Raw genomic sequence first — 23091 nt, 5'->3', positions numbered from 1 at the left:
TGCAGTGTTTATCAGTTCAGAATTTTAGAAAGAAAAATATATATTTATTTAATTATCAAGAAGATACAATTAACTAGTTAAAACAAGCCCTTTCAGATAACCTCCATCATTTTAACATCTATAAAACAGTTGACAATATGCCTGTTCTGAGAGACTCCAATGTCCAAATGGAAAACCTCAGCCCTTACCCTGAAGGAGGCGAAGTCCTATGGTCCATGAGGTTGCTGCCTACTGCACAGACCTTACCTATTTCCATTCTGGGCTCTGACCTTCTTAGCCTTTGTCAATTCTGCAAGGACAGGAGACTTCCTCCCACTTTAGGCTGTTTTTCTCCCTTGCTTTGATCAGAAATGCCTTCTTCTGTCCTTAGACACCCTTCAGATCTTGGCTCAAACATCATTTTCTCAGAGAAGCCCTCGAAATCCTGTCTTGCTTTTAGATGGTATGCAATAATTTTCCATATTTCTACTCACCTTATTTTGTAATCACATACTTGTCTTATTATCAGCTTAATATCTGCTGTCTTGACTAGACTACAAGTCGTGAGCAGGCTGGAATAATACCTTTCTTATTTAAACCCCTGAGGTCCTAGCCCTTGTGTTTTCTATAATGTCCATTAGGAGTAGATGTGCAGTAAATAGCTGATGAAATCAACCCATAGGATTTCACGGGTTTGAAACTGAGAACTGAGAAGCCCATTGTCTCAGCTCATATAATTTCGTAAAGTGGGCTCTGCTTCCATGCCGCCACTGGGATAAGAGAATATTCACTGAGGCAGGAAACCCCACTGCCTGCATCCCAACTCCTCAGAGCACACCTCTCTGGGGACATGTCACTTCCTGCAGCACAGCTTGGGAGTGAGGTAAAGAATTCCCTGGATTGTTCGCTACCACTCTTCCCGGTTCACAGGAATCACCTCTCCTTTCACACTTTTGCTTATTCTCCCCGGAGATACAAAAAACAAAACGACTTCGCCCACACAAATAAAAACTCTGTTCTTCCTGTCTTTGCTATCATCCATCTTCATGGAGTAACAGGAAATATAAGATACAGAAGACAAAATATAAATTAATATTTTAGTAAGTTATTTAGTAAGTTATCTTGCCACTCACACTCAGCAGAGGATACAAATAAATTATTCAAGTTATGTAAAGGACATTAAGTTTTTATTGTTTATTTTCATAGCATTTCTCTTCTTTTCTAGAACAATCTAAGGATTCCCAGCTATCTTAGAATATTAGACAAACAATTATGCTTAGAATCAATCATTTTCAAAATGAGCTCTGTTAAAAATGTATAGCATGTCACACTAAGCGTCGAGTATCTATAGGCAAACACCAACACTTTCTCAAAAATGAGTTCAACATTTTGAGAGATGAGCGGGAATTTAGTAATTCATTTTTATATTGAATACACACATATACTCATCTATAGATTTGGAATTTTTTGTAAATTTTATTACAGTATATTTTATTTCAGATCTAATATATTCTCATTGTTTTCTTAAGTTAACACCTTTGCTTACTATCAAATACACACAAAGAAAAATGCTTGAATGTTCAAACCACACTGAGGATTCTTTAATTTTTTTTTATTTTTATGGGTACGTAGTTGGTGTGTATATTTATGGGGTACATGAGATATTGTGATAGAGGCCTATAATGTGTAATAATCACATCAGGGTAAATGGGCTATGTATCATCTCAAACATTCATCATTTCTTTGTGTTATAAACATTCTAATTATACTGTTTTAGTTATTTTTAAATGTACGATAAATTATTGTTGACTGCAGTCACCCTGTTTTGCTATCAAGTACTAGATCTTATACATTCTACCTTACTATATTTTGTACTCATTAACCATCCCCACTCCCACCCCACCCACCCACACACACATACACTTATCCCTCCCAGCCTCTGGTAGCCATCATTCCACCTTTACACTGAGGATTCTGTAGATTTTTCTAGGCCTTCTTCTCCCCACCTAATACGCATCGCATAAATGAGTGCTCTCTGAAAACTGGGTTGATTCATTCAATTGCCAACTTGGATGGAATTCTAACTCTTGGACTCTTGAAAAAAATAAATAGAATGGTATGAAGTTTACTCCAAAGAATATCTTCACACTTCTATCTCCACAGCAACACAGATGTACACACGGTGGCATCACTTCTTAAGCTGTACCTCCGAGAACTTCCAGAACCAGTTATTCCTTATGCGAAGTATGAAGATTTTTTGTCATGTGCCAAACTGCTCAGTAAGGAAGAGGAAGCGGTAAGTTGATGCATTTATTTCCAAATAAGCTTTCGTTTGGAATTTTTATGTGTGTTCTTAGTCTTAAATCTGTAAATTTCCATTGCCCTATCCCAGTGTTATTCTCCACTATCCTTTGCATTGACCTCACACACACTGAGACTTTCCAAATACAGCTCAAGTACCGTTTCTGATCCCCTCTCTGATCAAAAAAAGAAATATGGCTGAATAAATTAAATCAGCACGACATGCCACTTTATTTCCCTAAATGGTAAATGCAGTGCTATGTCAGGCCACACATCACACACAAAAAAGTGACTGCTGTGTCTCATAATCTTTTAATTGTGTGAACCCAAACCACTTCAAACAGTGGCTTGTATACAAAATCCTACCTACTGCTGTTTCTTTAAACAGATTTGGTAAGGTATAATTTTTATGCTATACAATTGCCCATTTAAAATGTATAATTCAGTGTTTTTTAGTATATTCTCAGAGTTGTACAACTCTGAGATATTAGATTATCACCAAAATCTAATTTCAGAATATTTGCAATATTTTTGTTGCCTCAAAATAAACCTCATACCCTCTCTTAATTCTGCTTTTTCCCCAGTTCTTGGCAACTACTAATCTATTTTCTGTCCCTAAAGATTTGCCTATTCTGGACATTCCTTATAAATGGAGTCATTCAATGTTTGTGTGTGTGTGTGTGTGTGTGCAGATTGGTTTCTTTCACTGTTTGCAAAGTTTACTCATTTTGTGCCACTTATCAGTATATCATTCATTTTAATTCTAAACAATGTTCCATTGTTCATCCATTCATCGGACAGACCTGTGGGTTTTTTTTTTTTTTTCATTATTTGGCTATTATGAATAATGTTGTTGTGAACATCCATGTACAAAGTTTTGCATGGACCTATGTTTTTATTTCTCTTGAGTGTATACCTAGAAGATAGAATTATTGGGCCATATGTAACTCTGTGTTTTTCGAAAGGCCTCTCGCATTTTACGTTCCCATCAGCAATGAGTGCAGATTCTGATTTCTTCAAATCTTTGCCATCGCTTGTTACCTGTCTTGTTTATCCTAGCCATCCTAACATGAGTAAAGTCGTCTCATTGAAGGTTGAATGACATTTCCCTGATGGCTAATGATGCTGAACATCTTTTCATGTACTTATTGGATATTAGTATATTTTCTTTGGAGAAATATCTATTCCGATTATTTCCCCATTTTCAGTTGGGTTATTTGCCTTATTATTAATAGTATTGAGTTGTAAGAGTTTATATAGTTTAGATATATGACCCTTATAAATATGGTTTTTAAGTATTTTCTCACATTCTGTGCATTGTCTCTTCATTTTATTGATGGCGTCCTTTGAAACACAAAAGTTGTACATTTTGATGAAGTCAAATTTATCTATTTTTAATCATTTGTGGTTTTGTGTCATATCTAAAAAGACTTTGCTTAATACAAGGTCACAAAGAGTTACTCCTATATTTTCTTCTAAGAATTCTATAGCCTCAGCTTTTACATTTAGAACTATGATTCACTTTGAGTTCATTTTTGTTTTTGGTGTGAGGAAAGGAACAAACTTAATTCTTCTTTGTGTGGATATACAATTGTCCCATCACCATTTGTAAAACACTATTCTTTCCCCCGTTAGATTTTTTTGGCACTCATGTCAAAAACTGCTGCCTATATATATATATATAGAGAGAGAGAGAGAGAGATGGATTCTCACTCTGTCACCCAGGCTCGAGTGCAGTGGCACGATCTCAGCTCACTGTAAGCTCCGCCTCCTGGGTTCGCCATTCTCCTGCCTCAGCCTCCCAAGTAGCTGGGACTATAGGTGCCCGCCACCACTCCCAGCTAAAATTTTTTTTTTTTTTTTTTTTTTTTTTTTGTATTTTTAGTAGAGATGGGGTTTCACCGTGTTAGCCAGCATGGTCTTGATCTCCTGACCTCATGATCGGCCCACCTCAGCCTCCCAAAGTGCTGGGATTACAGGCGTGAGCCACCGCACCCGGCCTAACTGCTGCCTGTTTTTATAAATGCAGTTTTATTCCATTTGTTAAATAATATTGTCTGTGGCTGCTTTTGCACTACAACAGAAGAGTTGAGTGGTTGCAAACAGAGACCATTTGTCCCATAAAGCCTCAAATATTTACTATCTGGACCTTTATGGGCAGAAGAAGAAAGCAAATTACATTATCCATTGGCTTTTCTGGTATCATTTACATTTTAGGGGAAGTCATACAATGAGAAGAACCAAATAAATTAGTCCCTTGTGAAATTTCCAGAAAGATCACGTTTTTCAATTATCCTCCCTCCCCAAATGATGTATCCTAAACCTGACCAGCTCTGAGAGACTTTTGTCAGTAGATGCATTTATCTATGATCTACACATGCTAAAACTGGGAAGAATGCTCACTACATAGTTTACTTTTCTTCAAATAATATTATTAATAAATGAGCTTATCTTCTCTTTTCAGTCAATTGCGAACAAATGTTAAAAATGATAAATAGCTTCACTTGAATCTGTTTCTCCACAAATAGTACTTATGGAGATATTTTAAATGCTTGTACATATTTGAAAACTTTTCTAAAATATTCATTGTGATAGTGGTAAGTGCTCAGGACAAGATCTTTCACTGATAACATATGAAACTAATTTTTTTAAAAAAATTATATGGCCATTTCCACTTGCTTTAATTCTAAGGTGAACATGTAGAAAGATAACATTTATTTTCTTCTTTATACTCAGGGTGTTAAGGAATTAGCAAAGCAGGTGAAGAGTTTGCCAGTGGTAAATTACAACCTCCTCAAGTATATTTGCAGGTAAGAACTGTCCTAACGACGAACGTAAACAAGACAAGACATATTTAGCCTGATCCTAATTTGTGTTTGACAATGAATAAAATCACTCAACTACTTTGAGCCCTAGTGTTGGCCTCTGTAAAAGTAAAAGGTTGGACAAGGTGATCTCAAAGGCTTCTTTGAGCATTAAATTGCTTGATTTTGAAATTTAATGTTTCTGAAGTTTCTCTTACCTCTGCACACTAAAGATATGTTGTTCTGAACATCAATCAAGTTGTTTGTACTGTTTCAGGAGTGGCGTTGTTTAGGAAAAGAAGCATGCCACCTTGGCATGAGAAAGATCTGCATGGGAGCCAAGATTGTGCCATTGACTAGTTGCCTGTCTTTATGCAATTCTCTTATTCTTTCTGAGTCTCATGGTCCTAATAGGTAAAATGGTAATTAAAACATGTATTTCTCATAGTTGTTTTAAAAATTGCATTATATTTTAAATGATTAATATATAGTAAGCATTCAATAAATGTTATTTTCTTTCCACTTCTCTCCCATCTCAGGTTTCATCAAAAAGACATTTGTAACTGAATTCTGTTAGAAAAGTAATTGTGCCTGAAAAATGTACCTCTCAATGTATAACTCAAGGCCTCAAATGGGATATGCCATATATGTGCCCCTGTTTAAGGAACCAAATATGCAAAATTGAAACAGTATAAATTTAAATAGAGAGTGATGATTGGCACAAGTCACTGCAGGGTGTCTTACATGATAGCTTCCCAGTCCATTTTAAAATAAAATTCAAAGTTTTAATTGAGTGCAGTGCAGCATTTATGTATGTGTTTGGTGTTATGATTAGATAAGTGTTCAACGGACTAAGAATTATGAAGTCTAAGAGTAATATCAGACATTTTGGTGTTAATTGTCAATGTAACTGAGGAGAAATTCCAAATCCTCCCACAATAATTTCCTCTAGTGATGGTTATACTTAGAAGCAAACAGGACCTTGGGTTCCAGAATTTGAAAAAGCAGGAAATGATGCCACTGATAGCTTAGATTTATTAATATGGAAGCTTATAATCCAAAGATTTTGAACTAATTCAAGTTATTCTAGTGGGTGAGACAGGGATTATATTCTCCTTAAGTAAAAGGGACGAAAAAGTTTATTTGGAACCATATTGTAAGTCTTTATCTCCGCAATAGAAATGCCTAACCTCGCTTCAAAGATTTAAGCAGATTTTTAATTTCAGGTATTTTAAATAAGAAATGCTAGTTTGACTTTTTGCCTTCAGTGTTACTGTAGTTTAGGCTGTATCACAGTAGTGAATGTGTGGAAATAGGCACCTTTTTAAAAAATCTTGATATAGTAGTTAAGGGTATGGCCTCTGGTGTCACATCCTCTGGTGGGTTCAAATCTTAGCTTTCCCCCTTACTAACTCTGTCTTTGGAGAAGATTCCCCCTCTGGTACCACATGACTCTCATCTGTAAAACAGAGACAGTAATGGTACCTACCTCAGAGAGATGCTTTGAGAATTTAATAAATTAGCACCATGACTGACACATACTAGCACTATATAAATATGTTATTTTAATTTTTCATTATTTCCTCTTTATCTCATCAGTACAATTAGCAAGCCATGAAATTATAGAAACTCTTGTATAAATGAAGAGGAGGTGAGGAATAAAGAAATGCTGAAAGATTATGAAAACAATCTCTCCTACTATTTCATGCCTCTTACTTTTTAGCACCTAATAAATAGAAACAGTTTGCATTTGCAATGTTTTATATCATTAGAACTGTGTTTTAATTTCTACTGTATTTTATGTTTCTCTCTCTCTCTCTCTTTTTGTTCCCGAGACAGAGTTTCACTCTTGACCCCCAGGCTGGAGTGCAATGGTGCAATCTTGGCTCACTGCAACCTGCGCCTCCCAAATTCAAGCGATTCTCCTGCTTCAGCCTCCCAAGTAGCTGGGATTACAGGCACCCGCCACTGTGCCCAGCTAGATTTTTTATTTTTTTTTAATTAGAAATGGGGTTTTACCATGTGTTGGCCAGGCTGGTCTCAAACTCCTGACCTCAAGTGATCCACCTGCCTTGGCTCCCAAAGTGCTGGGATTACAGGTGTGAGCCACCATGCCCGGCCTGTATTTTATCTCATTTCTTAATATACTATAATTTTGAAGCTCACAAATTACTCCACAAAGAGGGTTAATTCCTCTTCTCTAAAATAAGGCATCCTACCAGCTGATCTTATCTACAGTCCTCTAATTGAATATAGATACAAATTATTACTTTATTAAGGGATTAGAAGGGAATCAACATTGTTGACTCTCAAGTCCCTGTTAGTATTGTTCAAACACACCTGTTCCTTTGATTGACAGAGGAAATCAAAGCAGGCCAGGCCAAGACAGATAGTTGATATGATACATAAAGTTTGATCCTTCCTAATTTGCAATATGTTTGAGTGAGAGATGTCTGAACATCCAAATAATTCTGTCTCCATAGTCATCTTTGAACTTACTTTAGTTTGTAAGTTTTCTAATGATTGATTTTTCTTCCACTGGCAAATTTGATCCCATTGTGTTTCGATCATATGCTTATACGCCACAGGTTCTTGGATGAAGTACAGTCCTACTCGGGAGTTAACAAAATGAGTGTGCAGAACTTGGCAACTGTCTTTGGTCCTAACATCCTGCGCCCCAAAGTGGAAGATCCTTTGACTATCATGGAGGGTAAGTAAATGATTGTCTTATACCCTCATCAAAAGAAGAAGCAATTATCTCTTCATTGGCCAGAATCTACTCACCTCTGAGCAAACCAAGGTAATAAATGAATACATGGCAACTCCATTTATTAACTGAAGTTCTTTAAACGTAAAATCTTCCTTTGAAGAGTCAGGTATTTTTTGTTTGTGTTTACTAAACATAAAATGTATAAAATGCCTCTTCATTAGCCTTACAAGAATAAATGAAACCTTCATAAATCATACATAAAGTATTCAAGAACTGAAAAAAACTACCTCACTTTGTGAGTTCAATACAATTTTCAGAAAATTCAAAAAGTTATTATTTTCAGTTAATATACATTTTTCTTAATTTTGATTTTATTTGACTGACTTAAAGAGGGAAAAATGTTTTTTTATAAGACAATGCTGCTTGTCTATTTGTAGGTTAAAACATGAAGGAATTTTTGTTATTCAAATTACAAAGTGTCTTAATTATTTTCAACAATGAACTGCACTTTGTTTTTTTCTAGCAGGCCTAGGTGCTCTGTGTCATTAATAGCACCATTGTTTGCTGCAAACTGGACTAATTTATGATTTCAGAACTTAATAGGAAAAAGGGAAAGGGAAACAATAATTATTTTTAGATTCACTCTGGGTTTATTTAGTCTAGAATAAAATGTCCCCCTCAGTCGCCTGGATTTTACTACCTGATACTGTTCCTTTCCTTAAAATTCCAATGTTTTCATTTCTTTCGGTCTTGTGTGTGAGAAAAAAAGCTTTTGCATGTCTGCCTAACATCACTTCAGTTTAATTTCCTTTGTTAAACACCAAGGGCAATATAAGTTGAACATCAGATTTTTGGCAATGAGATAGTTCAGAAAACTTAATTTCTACCTGAAGAGTCTAGCAGACATTAGAAAATATGAAATCTGAAGCTGCAAGAAGCTTGGAGATACATTGGTCCATTGTTTTTTGAAATCTTTATTATAAATTAAAATACATGCAATACATAAAACCACCACCACACACACACCCGCACACACACACACACATACTCACATACATCTTAATGAATTATATAAAACAAATACTCTAGAAATAGCTATCTAGTTAAAAAAAAATAGAACTTTTCCTGGCATCCCCAAAACTCTTCCTGTGTCCTGACCCAATCCCAGCGTCTGTCATCCTAATATCCAGACTTTTATAGCAATTTCTGTGTGTTTCTTTGTAGTTTTATCACCCAAATGGACTTCCCAGATATTACATTTAAGTTTCCTATTCCTTTACTTGATAGCTTTTAAGAATTTTTTAATATACAGCATCCCCTATAACTTGCCATTTGAAAAATCATGTTATTTCACTTGTAGAGTTTCCCATAGTCTGGATTTGTTGATTCATGGATTTGTTGATTCATGGTGCAGTGTAATATATTAATAGTTCTCTGCTCTCTGCATTTTCTACAAGTTAGGACCTGGGTAAAATCCATGTTTTATCTTCTTGGCATGACCTTTGATTGTGTTGTGCCCTTTAATCGGGAGACACATAATGTCACTTTATCTCTCTTTTTGTGAACTTAACAAAATTCCTAAAACTATTAATTCGCTGGCAGCTGAAATGCTGATATTGTAATTATGTGTTTTTTTCAACTCATTATTGTGGTAAAACACACGTAACATAAAATGTATCATCTTAACCATTTCAAGTTCACAGTTCAGCAACATTCAGTATCTTTACATTGTCTTGCAACCATCAACACGATCTGTCTCCAGAGCTGTTTTTACGTTACAAAACTGAAATTCCCTACCCATTAAGCAAGAACTCCCCTTTCTCTCTCCCCCAGGCCTTGGCAACTACCCTTCTGCTTTCAGTTTCTATGAATTTGTCTACTCTGGGTACCTCATATACTCGTTATCATAGTGTATTTGTCTTGTTTTGACTGGTTTATTTCACTTAGCATAATGTCCTCAAGGTTCACCCATATGGCAGTATTTTAATTTTTAAGTTAATAATTGGAACACTTTTAAAAAATTTCTTCTCATCTACTACTTAGGAACCCAATGGTAACTTTAAAAGGCAAGATAAATGCTGCTTGAGTCTTTCCCTTTACTTACCAGTTTTTAAAGCACATGAACAGATTTTTTAATTCCTTTAAAAGTGAGTGTTATTTTCTTTGTCTTCCCAGTATACATATTATTGTGAATATTTTTAAAATATCATTATAAGGTCATGTATTAAAATCAATTTGCTTGGTCAATACATTGTAATTACTGTCCTTCATTGAATCTCAAATTTTCCCATCTTTGGCCAGTGGAAGCATCTTCAAGTTGTCTTCTTAGTTCTTTTGACATGGTCTTCCTAGTTTGGGGTAGCTATTTTTCTTTTTAGTATGACAGGATTTCTTAGGCTCATATATTTTTATACCTCAAACCTGGAATCAGTCAATTTCCAAAAAACTCCTGACTTCTTGTAGTGGGGAAATGATATTTCAAGGTAAACTAGATGCTTAGTGCCAGTGGTGCTCGTTGCTACTGGCTTGGTCATTGTTTCTAGACATTTTAGTTGGCAGAGCTAGTAGATATGAATGCACACTACACATGTACATATTACATGCATAATAAACATATATACATATTTACCTATTAAAGAAATAGTGCCTCACAAGTTCACATTAGTTACAATTCAAAATTGTAACTACAGGGTTTTTATTTATTCATTTCTCTTTACAGTTTTATTCCCTTTCTTCCAAGGAATCTTGGTTTGCAAAGACACCGAGGATAACAGAATTAGAACATCTCATAATTAATAATTTGCTCTATAACTCATCACACACAGTAGTCTCAGAATAACAATACCAACACCAGTAACATTACTGCAAAATTCTTTACATGTGCTCTTTTAATCCTCCTTTTATTCTTTTAATATTTATGCTATATGCTGTTAGAATATATACCCATTATACACTATACCCTCTCCATTTTAGTCCTCATTTAATCTTTGGTGATATGTATATAAATCTATCCACTTAATGTTCACTACTGGTCCTTGTATTGATGTCTTTCCAGCCTAGAGATTCTCAAAATGTAGTACTCAGATAACTGGGGGCCCCAGAGATGCATTCAGGAGGTCCATGGGCTCAAATATATTTTCATAATAATATGAAGATGCTGTTGCCCTTTCACTGTGTTGACATTTGCACAAGTGGTGCTAAAGCAGTGATGGCTACAGCAGCTGACACTTTAGTATGAATCAAGGCAGTGCCACCAAACCCCACTAGCACCATATTCTTCATCACCACGCATTTACAATACGGAATAAAATGCCAATTTTACTTAAGAATGTTCTTGCTGAACAGTAAAAACTATTAATTGCATTAAATAATCAACCTTGAGAACACATTTCTTTAATATTAGGGTGGAGAGATGGCTGTCTGTACAAAGCACTTCTGCATACTGCTTCTAAAAGTAACAGAATGATCAGCTCAAGGGGAAGCATTTGTGTGATATTTGAGCAGCACTAACTGCTTTTTCTTGGAACTCCATTTTTATTTGAAAGAACAACTGACAAACTACAGTTATTCAGACTAGAGCATTTAGCAGACACATTCTCAAATTTAAACTTGCATGTGAAAAATTTGCATTTAAAACCTTGAGCTTGACAGCTTCCTAAATTCCTAAGCACTTTTCTAGCGAGATTAGTGTTGATATTAACAAATACATCTTGGATACTATAGAAATACGTGTGTAAGAATTTGGAGGATTAGCGTAACTCAGTGAATTTTCCAAATGTCATGTTGTCACAACGCCGTGTGTGTGAAGGATCCATTCAGGTTAACTTTTCTGACTTTACAGAGCTCAATCTGTTTTTTCACATCTTATAAAAAAAATATGGCATCTGCCGGGCGCGGTGGCTCACGCCTGTAATCCCAGCACTTTGGGAGGCCGAGGCGGGTGGATCACAAGGTCAGGAGATCGAGACCATGGTGAAACCCCGTCTCTACTAAAAATAGAAAAAATTAGCCGGGCGCAGCGGCGGGCGCCTGTAGTCCCAGGTACTCGGGAGGCTGAGGCAGGAGAATGGCGTGAACTCGGGAGGCGGAGCTTGCAGTGAGCCGAGATTGCGCCACTGCACTCCAGCCTGGGCAACAAAGCAAGACTCCGTCTCAAAAAAAAAAAAAAAAAAAAAAAAAAATATGGCATCTTGCTTCCTGAGATATCCTGGCTTTATTGCCTTCTTGATTTTTGTTGGTCTTTCTTCCCGTTCTTTCATTTCTGTTGTCCTAGTCCTTCTCAATTTTCACCTCTCTCCTAGCAGTATCCCCTCCTTGCAAAACACTGTCTGCAAGGGAGTCCTGGCTGGTCAGTGTGGAGAGATCTTAGGGGCTGGATGTCTGACTCCTTCAGACCTTGCCACTGGCCACCTCTATTGGACTAGGTACAATCCCTCCCAATTTTAGCCGCTCTTCTTAAATTAATTCTTTGCATTTTCCAGTGAATATCTATGTGGCGCTTTGGGGATATTGTATTTCCAGGCCCATCAGAGTCCCCATTGCTCCTCTCTCCTTCCCTCTACAGAGACACTGACATCATGCAGGCTTTGTGGAAATGAGGATTTGTCTCCACCAACACATATTTGGGGAGATACCCTGTCAGCTAGTGTTTTGGAAATGTTGCCCATGAGTTTTGGCTTTGCTATCTAGTTGCTCTGTTTTTATTTGAGGATTTCAGGAGCTCCAATACTGTGCTACCATCATCTTCCTAGAAGTCAGTGTTTTTGTTGTTGTTATTCTTTAAACTCTTGTTGTGTATCTTGTTATTTGAGGAGAAATCTTTTAAAAATTGCGTAGTGCCTCCTTTGTGGGTAAGAACCTGATACCCAATGAGAAAAGTCAATTCTCTAAATACACCAATAATTGTGTAAGGGATAGGTGCACAAGTAGACAAATAAGTTTGTTTGTTTGTTTTTCTTTAAGTACAGGAAAAATGGAGAAGCAAAATAATCCCCTCTGTTATCGTAATTTGTTGGGGGTCACGGGGAGGTCTCCATTCCCTGGGAGTGTAGTTGTTTCATTTTACCCAGGATCAATCAGGCCCCAGAAGAAACCAGCTCACAGCAACCAAACTTTCAGGAGACCTCACTGAGCACATAAACCACCTAGCCACATCCTGGCCCAGTCTTCAGCATGAGTCAGTATTTAAAGAAAAAGTGTTCTTGCATCCAAAAATAATTTAAAACAAGTTAGATGTTTATTGTGTCTCTAGAGAAAATACTAAATCTGACTGCATTCTTAATGCATAGAAAGTTGTTTTTTGGTGTTTTTTTTAACTTTTTTTTTTATTCTATTTTAAGTTCTGGGGTACATGTGCAGGATGTGCAGGTTTGTTACATAGGTATGTGTGCCATGGTGATTTGTGAGCCTGTCAACCCATCACCTAGGTATTAAGCCCAGCATCTATTAACTATATTTCCTGATGCTTTCCCTCCCCACCTTCCCCCAACAAACACCAGTGTGTGTTGTTCCCCTTCGTATGTCCATATGTTCACATTGTTCAGCTCCCACTTGTGAGTGAGAACATGTGGTGGTTGGTTTTCTGTTCCTGCATTAGTTTGCTGAGTATAATGGCTTCCAGCTCCATCCATGTCCCTGCAAAGGACATGCTCTTGTTCCTTCTTATGGCATGGCTGCAAAATATTCCATGGTGTATATGTACCACATTTTCTTTATCCAGTCTGTCATTGATGGACATTTGGGTTGATTCCATGTCTTTGCTTTTGTGAATAGTGCTGCAATGAACATATGTGTGCATGTATCTTTATAACAGAATTATTTATATTCCTTTGAGTATATACCCAGTAAGGGGATTGCTGGATCAAATGGTATTTCTGGTTCTAGATCTTTGAGGAATCACCACACGGTCTTCCACAATGGTTGAACTAGTTTACATTCCCACCAACAGCATAAAAGTGTTCCTATTTCTCTGCATCCTTGCCAGCATCCATTGTTTCTTGACTACTTAATAAACACCATTCTGACTGACATGAGATGGCATCTCATTGGAACTTAAACAAATTTACAAAAAAAAACCAAAACCAACCCCATTAAAAGTGGACAAAAAGACATGAACAGACAAATGTCTTCTCAAAAGAAGACATTTATGCAGCCGACAAACTTACTTCAAAAAACTCGTCATCACTGATCATTAGAGAAATGCAAATCAAAACTACAATAAGAAAGTTGTTTTAAAGTAATCTGTTATTGTCTTCCCTGCTCTCAAAACTCTCCCAAATCCATTCCATGCAGTGTCTCTCAAAACTCTCCCAAATCCACCCATGCAAGGTCTCTTGTCTTCCTCTGCCCTTCCTCATTCTCTGAATCTACTCATTTTCTTACTTCCACAAATAAGTTTCTCCTCTTTTCTTATTCATTCTCCTGATTTATATAAAATTAGACTTGGATGCCATATCTGAGGGTAGAATTAACTTTTCACAATAATAATCTTTTAAAATATATTTTAATTAATCATTCAATAAATACTCATTAAGCAACTACTTTATGCAATACTCACCAGTAAGCCTGGGAATGCAAAGATGAATAAGGAAAAGTTTTGCCCTACAGGAACTTATAGCCTTGCCTAGTTGCAGATTTGAACCGCTAAACATTCAAGTATAGTATGAAAAATGTTATATACAGGATATGTCAAAGGGCTATGAGATCAAAAAGTAGGGAATTATGGTATTTTTCTTAGAGGTCAGGGGAACCATCACAGATGGGACATTTAAACAGTTATTCCACCAGAAAAAGATATAAAGATTGGTAAGAGAGTGAGTATCTTAGTCCACTGGGGTCACTGTAACAGAACACCATAGACTGGGTAGCTTGTAAAGAACAGAAATGTATTACTCACAGTTCTGAAGTCTGGGAAGTCCAAGATTGAGGCGCCAGCAGATAGGTATCTGGTGAGAACCCATTTCCTGGTTCACATACAGCTGTTTACTTGCTGTGTCCTCACATAGCTGAAGGGGTGGAGGAACTCTCTGAGATCTCTTTTAGGCGGGTACTAATCTTATTTATGAGGGCTCCTCACCCCCGTGACCTAGTTATCTCCCAAAGGCCTTACCTCCTAATATCATCACACTGGGGGTTAGGATTTCAAAATATGAATTTGTTTGGGGACACAAACATTCAGTGTTTAGCAGTAAGAAAGATCACAGTGCATCCAAGTGAAAAATTTGGTAAGGTCAATGATATCAGGGCATATAGGGAAGACTGGTGAAAGAATGGCTGGAAAGACTTTTCACAATATTTTCAAGGCCTTATAGACCATTCTGCATTCAGGAATCTTTGATAACTATTGAGCAAGAGCATGTTGAGATTGGATTTTTTGTTTTAGAAAAGTAATTCCTTTCTATTTTCAAGATGTAGTCTAGCTCTGTCACCCAGGCTGGAGTGCAGTGGCACGATCACAGACACTGCAACCTCCACCTCCCAGGTTCAAGCGATCCTCCTGCCTTAGCCTCCTGAGTAGCCAGGTTTACAGGCACCCACCACCACACCTGTTTAATTTTTGTATTTTTAGTAAAGATGAGGTTTCACCATGTTGGCCAGGCTGGTCTCAAACTCCTGACCTCAGGTGATCCACCCACCTTGGCCTCCCAAAATGCTGGGATTAGAGGCATGAACCACCATGCCCAACCAGAATAGTAACTCTTATACCCAAAGGAATATAAACATCCTATTATAAAGACACATGTATGTGTATGTTCATTGCAGCACTATTCACAATAGCAAGGATGTGGAATCAACCTAAATGCCCATCAATGATAGACTGGGTAAAGAAAATGTGGGACATGTACACCATGGAATACTGTGTAGCCATACAAATGAACAAGAGCATGTCCTTTGCAGGGACATGGATGGAGCTGGAGGCCATTATCCTCAGCAAATTAACATAGGAACAGAAAACCAAATACCTCATGTTCTCACTTATAGGTGGGTGCTAAAGGATGAGAACACATGGACAGAGGAAGGGGAACAACACACACTGGGGCCTAGTGGAGGGCGGATGATGGGAAGAGGGAGAGGATCAGGAAAAATAACTGACGGGTACTAGGCTTAATACCTGGGCAATGAAATAATCTGTGCAACAAACCCTCATGACACAAGTTTACTTGTGTAACAAACCTGCACTTATACCCCTGAATTAAAATAAAAGTTTTAAAAAGGAAAAGTAACTCTGGTAGCTCTGGGGATTGGCTGAAGAAGAGAGGTAGTGATCAGACTGCAGACAGGCATTATCTCTCACAGGCTCTGACTTCTGAGATCAAATTTGTATTTGTGCTCATGCCTCCTAGTCATTTGCTCTGCATTTTATACATGCACAATTACAATTCAATCAAATATACTCTAAAGCTGAAGTAACCCCTGAGATACAATAGGTGTTTGCAGCATTAGCCTGATCTGAGTGAGTGTGATCCAAATGAGATGGTTTTATCTCCGAAAAGTGCTTTTATTCTTCTTTCAACAGTAGGCCAGAGTAAAAATTGCACAGGTTGGAAAATGAACCTTACATATTTACTAACCCATAATAGTTATTTCTATTTTATTTTCTTATTTTGCTAGATGTTTAAGTGAATGAAGCTCATTATTCTTGGCTATTAACATACTATTTGCAGTCAACTGACATGAATTCTATTGAAAAACATGGAGACTGCTTTATTTTTAAAAATATTCTCTTTTAAAATTATCTTTTACTTGAACAATTCTCTATACATTCCTTGCCATTACTCTCCTTCTTGCTACCATTCAAATATTGATGTAGCTGTTAATGATATCCTTGCTATATCAGCATATCCATATCTATATAACAGATACGTGCTTTCAAGGAAACTTTTAGAATGTTTTTTCAGCAGTATTTAAAACTACTGACAAATAATATTGCATTCTGCTTCTTCTCTCGATGAAGGAATAGAGATTGTTCAAATTAAACAACTAGAAAACCAGAAAACTGTATGAAGCAGCAGTTTTTAGACACTAAACAATGGGCAATACATGTCTATGATTCATAAGAGAAGGAAAACCAATGAGCGGAACCCAGGTATTGCCTCAGATTACTACTGGGAGGCAGTTTTCACATTATATCACAGGAAAGAAAAATGCACACAAAGTCCAGGTATTGCTGAGCTGAAGAGAGTAAGATCAGACAATGAGAGGCCCAAGGGAGCTAGAATTTGGGGGAGTAGAAAACAGAGAAGAGAGAACTAGACATAGAGCATCCAGAAATCTACGGAGGGTAGATGAGAACTGATTTATGTTTGCATGAGAGGACACTACAGAAGACTTGAGGGAATTTGCCAGAGATCCATAGTCTGAACAATTTCTGGGCCTCAAAGTAGGCTTGAAATAATTTGTCTTTCCCACAGAAAGAGTGCAAAGTCCTGATAATGAGGCATTGTGTAGAGTTCTCATAAAGGTATTACCTTAGTGGTAAGACTTAAATTATGGATTAGACCTCACAAATTTTAAAGCAACTTTTAAATGATCCAATGGGAGCACAGGGAGGAAGGGAAGGATGAATACCAGGAGCACAAGGAATTTTTAGGACAGTGAAACTATTCGGTATGATGCTGGAATGACGTTATGTATTTGTCAAAACTCACAGAACATACAACACAAAAAGTGATCCCTAATGTAAACTATGAATTTTAGTTAATGATAATGTATCAATATGGGCTCATCAAGTGTATCAAATATACCACATTAATGCTAGATGTTAATAAAAGGGGAAACTGTGTTTAAAAAGGTGGTGGAGAGGAGGTATATAGGAACCCTCTGTACTTTTTCTCAATTTTTCTGTGCACCTAAAACTGCTCTGAAAAATTAAAGCCCATTAACATATAATAAATATGATTCAGCTGATCCCCAGATGCTTCACTCTGTGCCAGAACGAAGTCCAACACATCTAGAATATATATTTTTTTTCAAAATTCAGTCACCAACCGTATAAAGCCCTCAGTGTTTTCCATACAATTAAAAACTACAAGGCATGCAAAGAATCATAAAAATATGAGCTGTAACCAGGACATAAAATAGCTAATAGAAAAAGACCCAAATGTGATTGAGTCATTTCTGATAGCAGACAAGGATATTATTATATTCTGTTAATATGTTCAAGAAGGTAAAGCAAAATGTAACATGACAAAGAGATAAATCAAATATATTTTTAAAGTTCAGGTAGAATTTCTAAGGATGAAAATTATTACTTAAGTGAATATTACACTTGAGATTAATAGCAAGTTAGGAGAAAACTTACAAAGAATAAATTCATACTTATAAAAACTTTGTCTTTATAAGAGAAACTATCACGAAGCACAGAGGAAAAATACTCATTTTTTTCACAGAATTGATGAAAATTACAAACACAAAGAACACAGAAGCTCAGAATTAATGTAAAGGGAGCCACACAAAAGCACATCCTAAACTGCTGAGAACCACTTTAAGAGAAAAGCTTAGGAGCAGACTGAGGAACTGAGGACACATTACACACAGAAGAACAAAGAGAAATGTTGCGGAAGATTTCTTGTTAGAAATTATATAACTAAAAGACATGGATCAAAACCTTTAAAGTACTGAAAAATATCTATTAACCTAGATTTCTATGTCCAGTGGATATATTTAAATATTTTTCAAATATAAAAAGGAGCTAAGGGCATTTTGAGAGAAAGAAAATAAATCTGTGAGTAAATTCATCACTGACGGTCTTGCACTATAAGAAATGTTAAATGGTTGTTGTGGCAGAAGGAATATGAATCCAGATAGACACATATGCACACAGATGAATGAAGAGTACTACACAGGAATAATATGTGAGTTAATATAAAATAATATTTTTCTTATTATTAATCTCATTAAAAGATAACCTATTGCATAAAGCAAAACGAAGATAATGTAATGTGGGACACATAATATATACAGAAGTGAAATGTATGATAATGACAGAATAAAACACAGAAAATGGAAGCAAACAGATGAAAGTGGACTAGTGTAAGGCTTTTAATCTGTACGCAAAGTGTTGCAATATTATTTAAAGGTAGACCATAATAAATTAAATATGAATATTTTAAACATAGAACAACCACTAAAAAATAAAATGAAGTATTAGCTAATAAGCCAACAATAAAGATAAAATGGAATGTTATATAATAATTAACATTTTTTTAAAAAGTACTTGAAAAAAATAAAATAGGAGCGATTATCAGATGCAACAAGTAGAAAAAAATACCATGATGACAGAATTAAACCCAACCATATCAATAATTACATTAAATCTTAATGCCTTATATATTCCAGTCTAAAGGCAGAGAAAAATAAAAATTCAACACCCAACTCTATACTGTATACACATCATTTAAAATATAAATATACAGGTATGTTTAAAAACTAAATGAAAAGAAAAAATTGTACCAAGTTTGTGTGATGCAAATAAAGTAGTGCTTAGAGGAAAATTCATAAAATTATGGACTTATGTCAGAAAGAATAAAGACCTAAAATTAATTCTCTAAGTTTCCTTTTCAGGGAGCTGCAAAAAGAAGAGCTAATTTAAACCAGAGAAAACAGAGGCAAGGAGTAATAAAGATAAGAACAAAAATCAATAAAATAGAGAGAGAACAAAAACAATCTAGAAAACCAGTGAAACCAAGAGCCGGTTTGTTAAAAAGATCATTAAAATTGGTAAACCGCTCATCATACTGATCAGAAAAGAAAAAACAAAGTTACATTACCTATATCAGGTTTAACAGAAGTGACCTACCAAAGATCTTACAGATGTTAAAATAACCATAAGGGACTATTATGAACAACTTTTTGCCAAGAAATTTGTCAATGGAGGTGAAATGTTCAAGTTCCTTAAAAGATACAAACCAAAGCTCACTCAAGATTAGAAAGAAAGAAAGAAACTGAGACTAGTAAAGCAATTGAATTTGTAATTAAAAACATTCCCACAAAAACAAAAACACCTCTAACTTAAATTTACTGGTGAATTCTAACAAACATATAAAGAAGAAATTATGTTAATTGTGTACAGACTTTTTCAGAAAAAAAGAGGTAGAGGGAATTCTTGCCAGCTACTTTTATGAGGCCAATGTTGCTCTGATATCAAAACAGATAAAGACATTACAAGAAAAGAGAAATACAGAATAATATCCCTCATGAATATAGACATATGAATCCTAAACAAAACCTTACTGGATTGACTTCACCATATAAAAAGGATAATAAATCAGCACCAGTGGGGTTTATCCCAGGAAGATAGGTTGGTTAGCCATATAAAATCAATCAATGTAATTCACTGTATTAATACACCACTTTAAGATACAAAAAAAACATCGCGGATGCAGATAAAAAAATTTTAAAGTTTCTCAAATTAACAAAGGTTATCTCAGAAAAATGTAGTTAAAATACCATAGTTAATGATAAAAGACCAAGTACTTTTCCTCTAAGATCAGGTTTAAGGTAAGTTTACCTTATCACACCACTTCCATTGTACTGGAAATCTTAGCCAGTAATAATAAATAAAAGGTATAAAATTGGAAAGGAATATGTAAAACAGTCAACATGAACAGTCAACATGAACCTCTATGTAGAAAATTCTATGTAATCGTCAAATAAAACTAATATAACTAATATGCAAATATGTAAAGATCACATAATGCAAAGTCAATTTATAAAACTTTATGTATTTCTATACACTACATTGGACAAGTAGAAATTGAAATAAAAATTATTATTTAGAACAACACTCATAAATTTAAAATATTTAGGCAGAAATTTAAGAAAGCATGTATAAGACACACTCTGAAAACTACTAAACATTAACAAACAAATAAGAACTACATAAATGGGGAAATATACCCTGCTCATGTATTAGAATACTCAATATTATTAAGCTATTAATTTTTCCAAAATTGACCTATAGTTTCAATATAATTGTCACAAAAATATTCCACCAGAATTTTTATTTGTAGAGATTGACAATCTGATTATAAGTTTTACAGGGAAGTAAAAGTTATCTAGAATAGCCCAAACAATTTGAAAGGAAATAACAGAGTTGAATATACACAACTTGATTTCAAGACTTAGTATAAAGCCACACATAATTAAAAGTATGGTATTGATATAAAGATGGACACACAGATCAATGAAATAGAACAGATAGTCCAGAAATATGTGTAGTCATTTGATTTTTGATCAATATACCATGGTATTTCAATGGAAAGGGGATAGTCATTTCCCCAAATGATGCTGGAACAATTTCATAGCCCTAAAAAATATAAATAAATAACCTCAATCCTTACCTCACATCACATACAAAAAACTTGTAATGGATCACAGACCCTAATGTAGGAGTTAAAAGTATAAGATATATAGAAGAAAATATTTTTAAAGGCATCTTATGACCTTGTGCTAGTCAACACTTAGGACACAAAAGGCTCTAACTATAAAAATATTTTTTAAAGAAATTATTTAGTAAGTTGGACTTTGTCAACATTGACACTTTTCAAAAAGTCAAGCCTTTTTGGAAGTGAGGACTACATTTGCAAGTCACATATCTGATAAATAACTTGTTTTAAGAATATGTAAAGAACTCATGCAAAACAAGACAGTCAACTCAATGAAAACAAAATGGCAAAAGATTTGAAATATACACATCATCAAAGAAGATATACAAATAGCAAATAATACACAGAAGGATGCTCAGCGTCTTTAGTCATTAGAAAAACTAAAATGTAAACCATAATAAGATGTCTCTACACATTTCTTACCAAGTGTAAAGTTAAGACTGAAAATATACCAAGTTTGGCTGGTAGAAATACAAAATGTTAGAGCCAATTCACAAAAGAATTAGGTAGGTTCTTATTAACTTAAATATGCAGTAACCATAAAACCCAGCAGAGTCATGTGCTAAACGTTTACCCAAGGAAAAAGAAAACATATGTTCACCCAAGACTTGGAGTCAAATGTTCATGTCGACTTTATTCATATTAGCCCCAAACTGAAAACAGACCAATTCTCCATCAACTAGTGAATAGATAAATTGTGGCACATCTACAGCAAGTAATACTATTTGACAATAAAAAGAACAAACTGCTACATGTAACAACACAAATAAATGTCAAAATTATTATGCTAAGTGGAAAATACCTAGATATGAAAGCCTACATACTGTATTATTCCATTTATATGAAATTGTAAAAAAGGCAAAACTATAGAGACAGAAAGCTTATAAAGGATGCTATGAGCCAGAGTTAGGGGGAGGGAACTGACTCCAAAGAGGCTTAAGTGTCACTTTTCTATATCATGATTAGGTGGTATTTTCAGGAGTGTATACATTTGTCAAAAATCATCAGGTATCTTACAGATATCTTCAAACATGCAAAAGACACATATACAAAGTTATTCATTGCAAAAAATACAAATTGAAACTATATTGCACAGAATACTGTCATTTGCATATATTTTTGCATTTACATATTATATTTAAAGTCCCTAGGTTTTTAAAAGAAAAATCAAATTTTTAGCCAATGCTTATGATGAAAAGTGCCAATTATGTGGTATTTAGAGTCAACCTGGATAAAATTATATGGTTCAGGGAAGAATTGCTGGATCGTGTAGCACCGTGGAACTCCAGAATCTGCTTGGACTCTTCAGAATGGGCTGGTGATTATAACCACCCTGACCTCATTGTCTGGGCTTCATGTTCCTCACTGGTATTCTAAGAAGAAAATGACAGCAAATGAAAAGGAAAAAATGATAGTGTGTTTAGTGGTACACATATCATCATTACTACCGTGTTAGTCTGTCCTGAATGGCTATAAAAATTCTAAGAAAGTCCCTTTACAAGGGGCTATGGCCATTTATTGTCCCAGAGACTAGATGGAATCAAAGCTTCCCAAGATACAAAAGAGACTTCTAAATATCTAGGGACCTAACACTCATACTCCATAATTATGGCAAGTACACTTTGACATGGCTGTTCACCGACTCATCATGGACGCCTTAGGGATGTTGCTCTTCAATTAATTACATGCCCCCACAGAGTTCATAGCTATGACGGGAAGCAGTGATACTTCAAATGTTAACATTCCAATGATAGGAAAAAGGCCCATTTTCCCAAAATACTAGACAGGGTCATATATAATGGAAACTGCAAACTTCTAAAAGTGTGTCTGCATATGGGCAAATAGTAAAATAGCATTGAATACACAATGTCTTCAAGCACAGTACACAAGTTTGACAGTGTTATTCTAACTG

At 35.4% G+C, this 23091-nt stretch overlaps 1 protein-coding gene across 5 annotated transcripts in view; it reads left to right on the top strand.

Annotated features, from left to right (window-relative positions):
* Window positions 1–23091, top strand: part of ARHGAP24 (Rho GTPase activating protein 24) — a 516458-nt gene that overhangs the window by 484862 nt on the left and 8505 nt on the right. For all 5 annotated transcript variants that reach the window (XM_025386128.1, XM_025386132.1, XM_025386131.1 and 2 more), the window contains 3 exons: window positions 2143–2275; window positions 5017–5090; window positions 7673–7794. In XM_025386128.1, coding sequence (XP_025241913.1) covers window positions 2143–2275; window positions 5017–5090; window positions 7673–7794 — 329 coding nt within the window. The remainder of the gene's footprint in view (window positions 1–2142; window positions 2276–5016; window positions 5091–7672; window positions 7795–23091) is intronic.

Source organism: Theropithecus gelada, chromosome 5, assembly GCF_003255815.1.
Source record: "Theropithecus gelada isolate Dixy chromosome 5, Tgel_1.0, whole genome shotgun sequence".
NCBI lineage: Eukaryota > Metazoa > Chordata > Mammalia > Primates > Cercopithecidae > Theropithecus > Theropithecus gelada.
This window is presented reverse-complemented; position numbering and strand designations above follow the sequence as displayed.